Source organism: Podarcis liolepis (genome assembly GCF_965112155.1).
Source record: "Podarcis liolepis genome assembly, chromosome: 6".
Taxonomy (NCBI): Eukaryota; Metazoa; Chordata; class Lepidosauria; order Squamata; family Lacertidae; genus Podarcis; species Podarcis liolepis.
Genome location: NC_139559.1, coordinates 50,162,375 through 50,178,680, shown reverse-complemented (window position 1 = coordinate 50,178,680; position 16,306 = coordinate 50,162,375). Strand labels below are relative to the sequence as shown.

The window sequence follows — 16,306 nt, the reverse complement described above, 5'->3', positions numbered from 1 at the left end:
ACGTCTCTGCTGATCTTAATATCTGAGAGGGTCTGTAGAGAAGGCAGCAGTGTCTCAGATATTTGGGGCTTAAATAATTTAGAGCTTTAAAAACTAGCATGAGCAGCTTGAATTGGCAGGAAATGTAGCTGTTTTAGAACATGAGTTGCATAAGTGCTAAAGGCAAACCCAGCCAGCGATCTGACCATTGAATTTTGAACCAGTTGAAGTTTCCAAGTCATCTTCATGTAGAGTAGTCCAATCTGGAAGTTACCAGAGCATGCAGCACTGTGGCGAAGTCACCTCTGTCCATAAGGGGTTGTAGCTGGCAAACCAGCCATAGCAGGAAATTAGCCACCAAAAGTGACAATGCTGGACAACACCCTCAAGCTATGAACCTGCTTCTTCCAGGGGATTGCAACCCTGCTCAGAAGAGGCTGCCCTCCCAGCTCCTGGATTTTCAGGATTCATTTTTAATTTGTTGGCCCACATCCAGTCCATCACTGCCTTCAGATATAACAAAAGCAAGTATTAAAATATAGTAACAGCAAGCAATGATGACCTGCATCATGGCTGACAGGAGGCAGAGGGAACCCCCAAGAAAGGGGATTCAACCTCCTAGCCTCCTGTTCCTTGACCCTGGATATTTCCAAACATTATGTATGTGCGTTTCCCTACATTGCTCCTCTCTACTTGTGAGGCACATGCATATGCTTTATATCGCCTTCCCCAACCCCAAAATGTTTTGTACTAGAATTCTCATCATTCCTCACTATTGGCTTTGCTAGCTGGGGCTGATGGGAATTGGGGAAGGCTACTCTCTACTGACTTGTAATTGTAAGTGAAAATAGGTAGTGGGGGTTGGTGGGCTTCATAAGCATGGTCAGAGATGGCTAAAATAAATAAATCCACAGATACCTTCTCACCTTACATTTCTGAAGGTATGTCTAATCTATGGAACATAGAAGTGTTCTGGTTTTGGCAGGACCTGCCTTGCTTTGCCAGCAAAGTTAATGAAAAATGTTGACTGTCTCATTTACAGAGCAATCCTATGAATGTTTACTCAGAAGCTTCACTTGTATTCAGTTAAATTTATGTTCATATAAGTCCACAAGAGTGAAACCTTTTTGAGGATTTGATAAGGAAGGCAAAAGCCTACTTTCACAATCTCACACTGGGTTCTTGCAGCTCTGCAGTTGCCAGTAGAGTAAATTGGTGCACAACATTTTCTGGATCATGATTTATATATCAATACTCTACTTAACATGCTGCTTAGATTTTCAGCTCTAATAATCCTAGGTGCTACCTGGAATGGCAGCCAAATGCCCCCATCTCAAATTTATTTATTTTTTACGGCCAAATAAGCTAAATAAATAAAAACAAAACTACCACAGTGATGTTATTACTGATGCTCATTATGTTCCTTTTCAGCTGTGCCTCTTCTTCCTGAGCATGATGATTGGCATGGCTGGGACCTGGAATGAAGCTGGGTTTCTGTGATATATACAAGTGAGGCAGTCACTGGTGGAGAGCTATGAAACTGAGCAGCACACAAGGGCAAATGCAGGAATACAGCTCAATCACTGATTCCCCTTCCTTTTGTGTATCATGCATCTGACATTCATGCACTTTCCTCTTGTACTCCAGATACAGAAAAAGAGAGATTGAGATATGCAGATCCCAAGAGAAGCAGCACTACAAGGCTGCCAAAGAGGGTGCTAAGGGCAAAACAGCGTGAAATTTGGGCAATAGTAAAAGTATTAGATAAAAAGTTTCTCAGCCCTTCTCTGCCAATTATCAGATCTTTCTGTTTCAAAGTAATTGTCCTTCTGCTTTGCAGTCGTGAAACTCACACTGGAGGAAAGTCTATCCAGTCAACGGGTACGAACGTTTTCCAATTGATTCCAATTTATTTTGTGAAGGAAAGGACCATTTAAAATGCTGTCTTCCCTTTAACACTTCCACTGCTTCTCATGTACCTGCAATGGCAAAATCTGAAGCATCAGAGGTCCATGACATGCCAGCATTTTCTGCTTCCAGGAGAAATATTTCTCATAATATTTAATTGCATTCTATAACAACATAGAAAACTTGATTTGAACTTTGAGAAAGGGGACATGTGTCAAGTCACTTCCCCTAAAGCCGCTTTTATTTTTGCTTACTAGCCATCCTTCAAAATACACATCCATTCATCCATCCTCTTGTCTAACCTGCCAGTCACCAACTAGACCCATGCATCTCTGAACAGTCTATCAAAACTCACCCTGACCTTTCAGCCTGGGTCTCACCTGAAAGGCAAAGGGGGAATGTTAAAAGTGACAACATGCCTTGTGAACACAGAGCTCTCAGTTAGAAAAATGACAGCACCTCTGGACAGCAAGAGTAGAACTGCGGCTGCAGGGCCCAAAGGAAAGGTTAGTTTCAGAAATAAAATTTTATCCTGCTTCTCCAGCCTGACTTCCATAACACTTCCATTCAATAGGCAGAAAGTATGATTGGCCCTTCAATGCATTCACATAGAATCCACCTCTCAACATGAACCACTGAAAACTTTACATCCAACTAGCCGTGCAAACAAAAAAACAATTTAGTTTTATTTCACATCAAATTGATCCCAGAAGTGCAACAAACTTACCTTAGTGAGAACCACAGTACAGACCACTATGTGAGTATAACCTCCCTTTCACAAAAGTGCCTTCACCTACCACATCTGGTAATCTTTAGAGACTCAATAGCCTGTGTGTTTAACAAAAGGTGTAAGTCTGACACAAATCCTGTATGAGATGCTAAGAGGTGGCTTTTTGGCACGTACAGAAATGTCATCTTTGACATTCAAACGGGACACATACATTTTAAATAATGTCAGACACATTCTTAAAATACCTCATTAGGACTCAGATAGGGAGATTTATGTTTTATGAGATGGATGATTCTCATTATAAAGATATGTCCACTTTTCTCAAAAAGGATGTACGGAACATCCAGGCGGTTCTGGTGCTGAGTCATTAATGCCCTCGCTTGTTGATACAGAGGAAATACATAGCAGTTGTGTGCTGGGAAAGGCCCAACCTGATATGGGCAAAGATAGGGCCTGCTTGGTTACTTAGCATTCAGTCTGTCATTTTGCTTTCAGAGTTGTGATAGAAGCAGAGAAAAGGTTTTAAAAATGTGTGGCATCACAGCTGTCAATCTTGCAGCATTCCAGAGAGAAGATGACAGAGAAACCCATTCATATCAAAATGAGGTTTACAGTTTTTCCCCTGACCCAGATTTTTCACAGAAGCAACTTGATGCAAATACACTTGAAACAGCAACCCCCATTTGCTCCAAAATCACTTAACAAGAACTGAAAACATTAACCCCCAGCAACAGAACCAGTTCCAAAGACTTGGATTATTAACTTCCAGCAGTGATTCAGTGGAGAGAGAAGGGGGAGGAAAGAAGGGGAGCATTGGACAAATGAGATAGTGTAATTTAGTGGTGCTAAAAAGTTTATCAGGAAATTCAGGGGTCAGTCAACAGCAGTAACTGAAATCACAAGAGATCAGAGTCACACTATATAGTACTGATTACAACCTTAAAATTAATTCAAGGGACTACTTTGAGTGTGTAGGCTAGAAATGTTACTAGCACATATAGGCAGTGAAACTAGCAAGGTCTGGGAATGCAGAGCTGTCAGACTGGAGGTGGATTGAACAATTGAAGACTTAATGCAGCCAGATGTGTGTCTGATTCATTTACTCACAACAAATCTTTATGCTACAGTGCACCATGAATCCTTGTCAGGCTTCAGAAGGGGTGGAGCTGGCATCTTAGATCTCCTCCCTTCACCTTCATATCAGAGAAGGGCCAGCAAAATAATAATAATAATAATAATAATAATAATAATAATAATAATAATAATAATGTTATTTATTAAATTTATGAAAAGGTGCACCTTCAGCTCTCAAAGAAAGTCCTCCAGTCTTATTCCTCAAGTTAGATTTGCCTGGCATTTTAAGAATTTATTTCCTTTGTATTAGTTCAATTCCTGTCAGCAATAATGCAGAAGGAAGGGCTTCACTGTTCTCTTGTGAAAGTGTTACATCCTTCAAAACACGCCACAGCAGCTATTTCAGACCTGCCAGGACGTGGTGCCCCAGAGGGTGACTGAATCTGAAAGATTCAAGACCTCAGAGCCCTCTGTGGCATGAATGGGGATAGCGTTCTCCCTCTGAAAACCTCCCGTTGAATAACCCCCTTTGACCTGTGCACACCTGCGATGGATGATTCTACAAGGCGCCACACTAAAAATAAACAAAAACAAGCACACACAGGAAGGAACAGCAGATGCGCAAGTGAGCTGACAAGAGTTTGGAGTGAAAGAATAGCTGGAGATGATATACTGTTGGAGACGGGCATGGCAGAAAGGATATGGAGTGACATGACAATTAGAGGCACAGTTCAGCATTCTTACCTCTGATTGGTGTACCACCTGGTGAGGTAATTTGAATGCAAATAAGATTAGAGAGAAGCGTTAGTACAAAGAGGAAAGGAAGAAAATTATAACTAAAAAAGTAGAAAGTTTTTCAAAGCTAGAATCTGTATTAGCGCAACAGGAACAAACAAAAATAAATAAATAAAAAGAAATAAAGGATGTGCAGTAACAAGTCAGAGTGATGCCCTCAGGTGGTTAGTAAAGCTCTCTGCTACCAAGAACACAGAGTCTGGCCCCATTTTACCCAATTAATATATTGCTGGTCCTACACAAAGGAGGGCTCTGACCCCTAAGCAAAACCACTGGCATTCATTGTCACAACTGAGATGGAGAAGCCACTGGGATATGGTTGCTGCGCCCTTTTATTCTGCCAGAAGATGGGGCTGTGGGAGTACCAGAGTGAGTGTTGTGAGAGAGTGTGTGTGGGGAGAAAAATTAAGCATATGGTGTTGGTGAGACACACATTCTTAGTTTAAGATTACATGGACCGTTGGGGACAAAATCTGATTATGTAATTGAAACTTAAAAACTGAGTGATGAATTCAGGGGTAACTTTAATAAAACCTACACCAGGCTCCCCATGGCCAGAAATTGGTATTCTACACAACAGATTTTTCAAATAAAAATCTAAAGCACTTTCTTCTAGTTTTTATTTGGACCAATGGAGCACCAGACTCGCTCTGCGTAATTTATACAGTAGGTAGAGGAAAGGGATTCCAACCCTCCTTATAAGGGAGCAGAAAATAAGTTCACATGCTATGAGTGCATCTTATAAGGAGGGCTTGGTTACAAAGCTAACTGCTCCAAAACCTCAAGCAAAAGTGCAGTTTGCTCAGTCATGGGCTTTATTGTTAGCATGGTCCAGATGTGCAGAGGGAGACCCGTGTATGTAAACTGACAGCAAACTCCTCTGATCCCCAGTTTTGTCCCCTTGGTCTTATTTTGTGCAAATGAAGGCTGTTAGTAAGGTGAGGGAGATTCATGCAGATCTAATTTGTAGGCAGTTCATGGTATGTGTTGGTTTGATGCAGATTTTGCACATCTGAACACCAAGCACTTACCAAAGAAAACTGGGGAGTTTAAACAGATAGAAAGAGAGGGTTAAACAGGACACAGAGCGTCAAATCATGTTCCGTGTATTGATCAATAAATACCAGTAAGCATATGAGTGCTGTGTATCTGAGATTAACCGCTCCCCACATTCCATTATCCACAGCACTGATCACCCAATGGGAAACAAAGAAAGACACTCAAAGATTTCTGTAAATACAAAGAAGGCAGATTTTAAGCATGTTTAACTTGCCTCTTAAAGAGTAATTAAAATATTTACACTTGTTATCTCTTTCCCTCCCACTCTCCTAGTGCATGTTCCTTCAGGCAGTAGCCCTAGCTTTTAATCAGAGGAAGCAGTTCCAGCTGCTTCGTTTAGCATTCTCCACAGCCGAGATGACATTACTCCATTTTCGCTTTATGGCTGGTTTATACTTGCTGATGCTTTTGTCCACAGATGAGTGAAGCATCAGGAAGGCTAATGTCGTTTGCAGAAGTTGCGGGTAATCTCTACCATAATAAATCTGCTGCCTATTTATCTGCTTTTCTAACTACCATTCCATCCCCCTTGACAGAACCATTCTCATCACGGAAGCTTGCATGGCTCACAAGCTGTACTGACAGGAAGAAGAGGGTTATTGGTTCATGCCCCAAAGAAAAATTTGCTGAGTGCTTACTTGCCCCTGCACCATCTCCAAATTATCGCTCTAAATAAAGAGTCTTTATCCCCTTCCCCCACTCTAAGAGACAAGAAGCATCTCTTACAACAGAGTCCAGAAATGATTCCTGGCTAACTGAAGCAGCATCTGTTTTATGTTGCTGCCAAACAGATCTGGAGCTGTTCTGTATCCACCTAGTCACTGAAAATTCTGTATGGATGCAAAGCTAAGGAATCCCAACACACACTCAAAATGGATTCCCAAAAGTTTAGCTGGTGTGTTATTAAAACCCAGTCTCCAGATCTCAGTGTAAGATAGCCCTTGCCAGAGCTGTATAATGACTCTGAAGCAATGAAACAAGATCTCTTTGGACTAGTATGCACTAATATATGTTAGAGAATATGGCAATAAAAGACATAAAATAAAAATTATTCAGAACTCCCATGATAGTGGTCAGGATCACCAAATGAAGATGTAAGTCATATGCTACAAAATAAAAATTTGGACAACATCCTAAGTTTTAACTCCAATGGAGTACGTTTTCAGCATGAACAAGAATGCAGAAGCTGCCAGTTTATCCAATTCCTGTCATCTCCAAACTCCTGCTTGAAACCTGGAGACCAACTGCTAGTCATTATAGACTATATTCAGCTAGATGCACCAATGGACTGACTTTGCATGCAGCTTCCACTGTTCTTATAAGACATCCACCCAACCTAAATAATTAATGACACTTATTATTGTGCTGCCTTAGGGTGCTTCCAGGAGGGGGCTTATATTGCAAACATAATGCTCAGATCAGATATTTCAGTGTGCACATTTGGCATGTTAGCTTCCACATATTTCTGTTCCCCACCTCTCTCCTAGTCATGGATATCATTGCTATTCTGCCAGTTGCTGTCCACATTAGAGGACCTCAACAGAGTGTATATGAAGATGGTTTTGTTGTCCCTCCTGTCCAACACTCCACCACCACCCTCCATTGCCTTCTGCTCTGTGCATGTATGCAGGTATTTCTGTACCTGTGTACAGACTGTCGCATTAGGGGCCATCCACTGAAATGTCACCACATGTGACAAACTGCCACCATCACCACACAAAAAAGTGCTAATGCACTAACTAGCTTCCACACCCGCAGTGACTTTAGGCTTATAAGTTATTTTTACTTATCTATTTTTCGCAGTAAGGGGTATGGAAATTAAATGTAAAAAAAATATATTGCTTGGCATTTTGGTGACAACAACTTCATGCGGACACTGCAAGAAAAAATTGCATGGTTCAGCAGCAATTCCACAATAAACCTCTGTCTGGAAGCACCCTTAGTAAGCAGAGACAAGAGCAGGAATTTGGCTGTGCATACAGTCTTTTCATTCCTCACTTCAAGCAAAACAATCCACAATGTCTTCCATTAACGATAGTTTCCAATTTCATCTGAACTAGGAAACCATGGTTACCAGTTAATTAAACTTTGAAAAACTGTTTAATATCTTGGTTTGTTCTGAAGATGTTAACCAAAATTTCCTGGTTTGGATGAAAACAGGAAATTATAGTTAAGGAATGACAGCTTCATCTGCTCACTTTCTAGCACAAAGGAGCTTTGAATGTGACCAAAAGGCTTGTCCATATCATTGATAATCTACATTAGAAACATTCAGGTCTGAATGACCATTTAAGCCGAATCCAAACAATTTGAGGTATATGGCACTTTGCACAGCCTTGAATGCATAACTACAGATATAGCAGACCTGAGGATCTGACTTTCCCAATGAGGTAACTAGGCCAATAATATTTGAAAAGAATGTTGGTATGCGAGTGCTACTCTGAGTAAAAGCTCAATCCTAACCATGTCTACTCAAAAGTAAGTCTGACTAGATTCAATGGGGCTTTCTTCCAGGAAAGTTAGCTAGGACTGCAGCCCAAGCCACCCTAATTCTAAAACCTTTCCACACTTCTGCTGTTCCTTATACTGGATGCTCTGGGTGTTAAGTAATGCAGATCCCACCAATGTGTATAAAATGCCTTCCATCCTACAATGCCTCCTAGTAACATTCCCAGGGTTGGCTTTACTGAGAATTCTGTTGTTCAAAATTTTGTAGTTTTTGGTTGCTTCAATATTAAAAAAAAATATAAACCATTTTGGTTGCCTTGGCAGAATGGCAGTCACATAAATACGTTTAATGGATGAATGACTATGCCCACACTAAATCCATTTCATTACTACTTTTAATTTATGACCAGCCACATTTTCTATTAATGCCTGGCCCAAGCAGCAAGAGCAACTTTGCTGGCCACTTTCTTGATCTGGTACTGTAGGAGTATCTTTTACTCATAACCTTGCCAATGATACAATCTCGCCTCCCATTTCAGCTTTGGCTTGTGTGTTTCCTCTCATTTTTACACAAATTTTTCAGCAAAGTGTAAATGCCTTCTCCTTAGCCTACATCTTTACTGCCACGCCTTCCTCCACTCTACATAAGTCAATGTTTAATATGCCCTTACTTTATTTTACAACATTATTTTATTTAATAGTACCTTGAGCAGCAAGTGCAGGAGGGGTGTGATAGAAAGAAAAACAATTAACAACAGCAAATCTTTACATCACTCATCAGCCAGGACCATTAGAGGAACTGCGTTGTCAAACCTCTATGTTGCAGATCTGTCTTCCTTTGCTTGGGGAGCAAGTGATGAAGTGGGAAACTAGGCCTCTAACATAATCATTCTATGGCTATGTTCCATTTTGAAAGCAATGTCCTAAACACTTGAGGTAAAAACCTAACACATTTTGACTGCTTTTTAATCTTGTTCATCTTTAAACAAACTCAGATTGAATGTCACAACCTGAATCTTACACAAGTAAGTCAACTGCCTCTCTTAGATTGTATCATGTAAAGGCACAGTTTAGTTTTTATGATCAAACATTTATTACTATTTACTTCATTTTGGGATGCCACGTTTAGTTGCACCTGGAGGAAAAGCCCACAAATTGCCCTGTCCAGCCTCGGTACAATCAATAGCGAGGAGGAGCTGCAAGCCACTGTCTAGACTTCGCATTAGTTTTCTTCCACAGTAAATGTAGGAAATATGACTATAACCTTTAAATACTTGTTTTCTTTTTTAATAAGTAAGAAAGTTAATCAGAATATGAGAGTGGGGCATGTGAGAGATTATCTGCTGCAGGTTCTATAAAATATGCTTGCCATTTATTGCACATAGCACTGGTTATATTATTTGTTAATGCATGATTATACTGGAAGGCTTTCTCATATCTGGCTTTGGCTTACCTATTTAATATACATAATATCAACTGATAAGATTTAATGACTTATACTGTCTATTTTATATAAACATTATAAAGTTCGTTTTATCGAAATGAATGGTTTATTCAAATTTTGTTATATTTTGTAATGAATTGGTTTTGGACTATTTAGTGTAGTGATGTATTCATATGTTTTTGCTGTTTTGTTGTGAGTCGCTTTAAGGCATGCTTATAGGGGTAAGTGGCATACATTAGAAGAACCCTGCTGGCTCAGAAACTGTCTACAATGGCCAAACAGATGCCTATTGGAAGTTCAGAAGCAAGACCTGAGAGCAACAGCACCCTTTCCACTGATGATTCCCAGTAACCTCAATACTGCCTCTGACAGCAGAGACATCAAGGCACTAGTAGCCACTGATAAATTTATTCCTAATCCTCTTTTTAAAGCCACCCACACCAGTAACTACAACTACATTTTGGTGGTGTAGATTGTTGAATGGTCACTTTAAAATGTGAAGGTTCATTATTGCTTCACAAGTTGTGTATGTCTTTAAGGGCCAGGGCCAAGGCAAATAACGAGACCCAGTCTTACAGCTGTGAAACATAGCAGGTGCTGCTAGGTTGTGTTAATTAAGCTGTGTCAGCATTTGGGCATAGTATATAAGGAGCAGCACCTAGCTCCCTCATTACCCTGGGGGATGGGTTGGTGGTTGGGTCTGGTTTGTTGTTGATGTATTTAGTGTATAAGGAGTGTTTGTTTTTGTTATTAAAACCTTGTTTAAGTTATTTTTGAGTCCCTTTTTAATGCATGGTCTCCCCAGCAAGCTCTCTGCAGTGCTACTAAACTGCAAATAGCCATAGTTAATAATAAATTAGTTAATTTTATTTCAGCTGATTATATACCTGTGTGAAGAAGTACTTTCTTTTATATGTCTGTCCTGAATCCTCCAACATTTAGCTTCATTGGATGGGCCCAAATTAGTATGAAAGTGGGAGAAGAATGTCTCCCTATCCAATTTCTCCACACTATGAATAATCTTACACACCTTTACCATGTCCCTGTCACTCAACTTGTATTGTAAACTTCTCATGGGGGAGTTGCAGAGGAGGGCAACCAAAATGGTCAAAGGCCTGGAAACGATGCCTTATGAGGAACGGCTAAGGGAGCTGGGCATGTTTAGCCTGGAGAAGAGGAGGTTAAGGGGTGATATGATAGCCATGTTCAAATATATAAAAGGATGTCACATAGAGGAGGGAGAAAGGTTGTTTTCTGCTGCTCCAGAGAAGCGGACACGGAGCAATGGATCCAAACTACAAGAAAGAAGATTCCACCTAAACATTAGGAAGGACTTCCTGACAGTAAGAGCTGTTCGACAGTGGAATTTGCTGCCAAGGAGTGTGGTGGAGTCTCCTACTTTGGAGGTCTTTAAGCAGAGGCTTGACAACCATATGTCAGGAGTGCTCTGATGGTGTTTCCTGCTTGGCAGGGGGTTGGACTCGATGGCCCTTGTGGTCTCTTCCAACTCTATGATTCTATGATTCTATGAGTTGCTGAAACCTCTTGATCATTTTGGCTTTCCCTTTCTGAACCTTTTTGAACTCCACAATATCCTTTTAGAGGTGAGTCAACCACAAGCGTACACAGTATTCCGAATGCAGTTGCACCATAGATTTGTATAACAGCATTATGATATCAGCAGTTTTATTTTCAATTCCTTTCCTAATGATCCCTGGCATGGAATCTGCACTTTTCAGTTGCTGCTCACTGGGTCAACAACTTCAAGTTATCTGCTGTGACCCCAAAATCTCATTTCTAGTGAGTCACCACCAATTCACAATTTTTTTTGCCTCCGTGTGCATCACTTAACACTTCCTTACATTGAATTCTATTTGCCATTTTATGCACACTCACCCAATTTGGAGAGATCCTTCTGGAGCACCTTACAATCCCATTTTTGTTTTAAACACACTGAACGATTTGGTATCATTAACAAACTTTGCCACCTCACAACTCACCCTCTTAACTCTGTGCAAGTCAAAGAGAGAAGGCCCCAACATCAATCCTTGAGAAATTCTACTTCCAACATTCCTCCATTGGAAGAGATCTCCATTCTAACTTTCTGTTCCCTGTTTCTGAAAGAGTTCCTGATCCATAAGAGACCTCTGCTCTTATTCCATGACTGATGAGCTTACTCGGGAGTCTTTGGTGTGGTACTCTGTCAAAGGCTTTTTGAAAGCTGAAGTACACAATGTCTACTGGATCACCTCTATTTACATGCTAAAAGGTTATTGAGACACCGAGACAGGGCTTACTATTGGAAAAGCTATGGTGGTTCTTCTTCAGCAATATTTGCTTTCAATATGCTTGCTAATTCTATTTTTTAAGAATGCTTTCCCAGAACAAACTAATGGGCTTGTAACTTCCTGGATTCCTCCTCCCGCCCCAATCGCTGTTTAAAAATCGGTGTTACATTGGCCGCTTTCAATTTCTCAGATATGCAGTCTAATCTTAGGGAGAAGTTAGATATTTCGAATTATTTAAGAACTCTCATGTGGATGCCACCCAGACCCAGGGACTTGTCATTTTTAAATTCGTCAATAGAGCCTAGAAATTCATCTCTTTTCAACACTATTTGCCTCAGCTTCTCAGACCAGTGGTGTCACAGGGCCTATCCAACAGGTGGTCATGACACTCAGACAATCCCATTCGACATGGCACAGTACATCTTATAGATTCTGGTGGGAAAACAACTGCATTTGTTCAGAGATATACTGCAGTCTGAATACTGGGAAAATGCTACACAGAAATAGAGAGTGTTTGGAAGGGCCCAAGTCTTCAGCAGCTGACCAATAGAACGGCCCAGTTCACATGCAGTGCAAAGCCAAACCATAACTTAGCATGAGAAAGCAAACATGCAGGTTCCCAGAATGAAGATTGCAATGAAGCATTCCTCCCCTGGTGATGCTAAATGGCCCAAGCATTAACCACGATTTAGCTTAGCATTACATCTGTACATAAGTTTGAGGTTTGACTCCTCCATGCTAAGCTTCTGTTTGGCTTAGTGCTACATGTGAATTGGGTCATTATCTGTTCTATGCAGTTTCAGAACCCTATGAACTGCAGACTTATAAAGTTCCCTCTTTTGATTATGAAAATGAAATACTTTGTTACAATAGTCCTCTTGCTGGAAAGGAAGCTTCATTGATAGAGGCAATTTGGATCAGCGGCATATACTAATGTTGCTTTGTGAGCTCTTCCAATGTTCCTACCAATAAGGACCTTAAACCTCTTTTCCGAGCACGTTATATGCAAGTCTATAAACCTCATTTACTTCCATACAGCTTAATCAATTTTCTCTCAGGCCTGCAGATATGCTACTCATCGATTTCTACCCTCCTCCCGGAAATTCAAGTGTCTTCTACAACTGGGGACTCCGAATCCCTGGTGAAATTCAGTTGAGATACTGCTTGCAATGAAGAAAAACAAAATAAACTTTGGACGTGACGGTAGTGCTGAACACGTTTTGTTTTTAAACTCAGGTTTTTCCTCCCTGAAGCTTGCTCAGCAGCAGGCGAGTGCACATGATGTGAATGTTGTTGAGAGCCCAGCATGTGCCTAAGGGTTGCCCAGCTCATCTGCAATCCTCCTAGATGAGGATGCTGATTTAGTAAGTATGAAGAGCAAGTATCCATGGATGCACTTCCCTAATGCTGCCTGCTTAGTGCCTTTCAAGTTAAATTAACGAGGGTGATATTTTCTTTCAGCACAAACATATTGAGATTACGCTAAAGGTCACTGTGAAATTATATAAACTGTAAATTTATCAGTGTAATTAGTGCTCACTGCTCTATATGCGGGGGAGCCTACTGCAAGACTGAGGTCTCACAGGTGTCAGCAAGGAGCTAATTATAAACTCATTTCTGCAGAATCTGATATATTTCAATTTAAGAGCCACGACCACTACCACACATGAGTTACATTGCTTACAGGGGGTAGTAGTTTTGCATACAAGTAGTTATCAGAGGCCAGCTAATGGGCATGTATGCTCATTAGAATGGGGCAGATATCCCAATCACAATCTCTCTCTCTCCCCCTCAAAAGGACTATCCTCACTTCCTATCCACACTGTGCTCTGGCACCATGGCTATATGAAGAGTTTCCCTGTTACCAAAAGAGGCAGAATTGTAGAACGTATGAAGCCACTGAAATGTTTTAAGCAGCCCTCTTCAGAGTTGCCATTAGGTTAACATAAATTCATGAGGGAGGCAGGTGGGTGAGTAGGCTACCTCCCATCATTCTCCAGCCTTCATTCTTATACTTTTCTCATTTAAAGGGGAAAATTTCTGCAGCAGGGAAGATTTCTGTTCAAGAATGCATTTTAGAAATCTGGATTTTCCACATTTTGGAAACTGGCTAAGAGCTTCTGTCTTTGGCCCAACTGAGTAACTATTCATGAATCAAAATGTTTTTTGTCAGACTGTTGTTCTAAGTGGCACAACTAGTGACATGTGTTTTACTATCCTGAAAGCAGGAACCTATATTGGAATTGGAGTGATATATTACACGGCTCTGATCCAATATGCTACTGGGTCATGGTTATGAAATCTCCTTTGCTCATGGGACACAAGAAAGCATGTTCAAAAGGCTCTGCTTCTTCCATAAACAAGGACAAATATCCTAACTATTGAAATCTACTCTCCCACCCAAATCCCAAACCTTTCTTCATATTACACAAGGTTTTAAACGTAGCAGAAGTTGGGTGAAAAAGTGAACCTCACAATCTAGGTACAAAATACCACAGTTGCTTCCTGTAGAGAAAGATTTGGGGTGGAGTCGGGTCAGGAAAATGAGAAGACTTTATTGTTTTACCTGAACGGAGCTGTTTGATTCTGCCATTGCTAGTGGCTGTGTCCACAGGAAGAAAGTCTTTGAACCAGGATATTTCAGGGTCAGGGTTACCGCTGGCAGCACAGAGCATTGTAGCAGTGCGAGCCTTCTCTACTACCTTGAGCTGTGGACCCATGTCTATGGTTGGAAAGCCAGATGGGATCTGGTTCTCTGAAACACAATAGAAAGAGAATCATGTTACCAGGTAGCAATGGGACAAAATTCCAAAACAGGAAATTGGTTCGCAATATTGCAAGCACCAGCTAGTCAGTGCTGTGCACAGGTGACTCCTCTGGCAAACCTATTTTCCTAAGCTTGATCATGCAATTGTATGTAGATTGGGGTGAGTCCATGATTCCACAGCAGCTCACCCATTCAAACAATATATGACTGTATATATGGCTCTCAAGCAATAAACATAGCAAAAATAGTGAAGAGGCAGCTCAAATCTCCGACAAGTATTTTTCATTTCAGTTTTCGCTGAATTTTCCCCATGTTGTCCTGATCTTCCAAAGGCACATATGATTATTAAATGACTATGATGAACAAATGAATGTAAAATTAACAAGCCAAAGCAATTGCACCAATCCATGCCAGGGTGCACATTAAGAAGCTGCCAGAAACTCTCCCAGGCAATTGAAGATACCTGAGGCGTGCAGAAAATGAGCAATGTACACCCTGCCGTGGCTTACTGCTCTATTATAAGATGAAAGTATCACTATGATGAACAGTTTGAAAAAAGAAAATTCAGCAGTGAGAGAAAAAGGCAATTCTATCTGCAGTAGCTGTACTACCCTTACAGGTAAGTGTAGTTGAGGCCATTATGAGGCCTGTACAGAAAACCCCCAAATGCTCCAGAGCAGCACTTCAGCAAATATCTCCTAAGCTCAGCACATTTCCTCACATCTTAGGCAAGATGTACTGTTCTCTGCTAAACATGAGTTGCAAGCAAGACAGACAAATATATGAGAAAAGTCAGAACACCATTTAAAAGCTTCTTAAAATACTAGAACCTCATTTATTCTCATGTCATCCTTTTGTTTGCAGATACTTAAGCAAAACTAGAGTGTTAGATCTCTTCTTACCAGCCAGTCCCACATCAGCTGGCGTTCTTATCTGGATATTTGAGCTACGGAAATCATTCCTTCCTACTGGATTAAGACAAACCTGTGCTTTTATAGACTACACAGTCAAGAATTCTACTCTTCCTTCCCACATGGTGGGTAGAAGAAGAACAAATGGTCTGTGATTTTAGCAGCATGCACCAGCACATGCTGCGTGTTCACATTTAAAGCAACATTTAGTTGAAGTACGGTTTAAAGTGTTGTATGAACAAAGTCTAAGTGTTTTATACTTCTGTCCTTCATGTTAACTTCCTATGTCCAATCTGCATATTCATAATTTGCATAACATTTTAGTCCCTCCAGCCTTCTCCTCTATTTTGCTTATCTCTGAATGGTTAACCTATTTATAGGGCAATGCAAAATTGTGCAAATAAAATATTTACATTTTATCAGGCATCCTTGTCTGGTATCTTGTCAAAAATCCACTTTGCAGAAGCTACTTTTTCCATATTAGGATTCCATAGCATGAGAGAACATCTGGTTTCTGACTTCGCAAAGTTAAGGGGCTATGGTGGGCATCTATAATTTTCAAAAGAAATACCCCCCAAAAAAGCAACTGAAGCTTAATAAGAGCCCAAGCCATTTCTTGTATGCAAAGTCTGGCATCCCGAGAAACCGCCTCTTCACTAGCAAACATAAAAGGGTTTTTGTGCAAAAGGTACCACTGAAAACTAGTTCTTTTTTATTTGCTCTCCATTGATTTTCAAAGACAAAAGGTACACAGAGCTTAACTGGAAAGACACCAGAGCTAGCATTCAAAAACAAGAAACAGCAGCACCAATACAACCACAACACACACTCCTCTACAGTACAAAATTAAACAAAAGCAGGGATATACAAGAGTATCACGAGACACAGCTTAGCTTGCAAAGG

The 16,306-nt window shown here is 40.6% G+C and overlaps 1 protein-coding gene across 25 annotated transcripts in view; it reads right to left on the bottom strand.

Annotated features, from left to right (window-relative positions):
- Positions 1-16,306, bottom strand: part of PTPRF (protein tyrosine phosphatase receptor type F) — a 474,052-nt gene that overhangs the window by 87,854 nt on the left and 369,892 nt on the right. For 17 of the 25 annotated variants that reach the window (XM_083510768.1, XM_083510752.1, XM_083510749.1 and 14 more), the window contains exon 6: positions 14,292-14,480. In XM_083510768.1, coding sequence (XP_083366894.1) covers positions 14,292-14,480 — 189 coding nt within the window. Of the gene's footprint in view, positions 1-4,435; positions 4,454-14,291; positions 14,481-16,306 lie in introns of all 25 variants that reach the window. The other 8 variants (XM_083510759.1, XM_083510748.1, XM_083510771.1 and 5 more) reach the window with 1 other exon arrangement.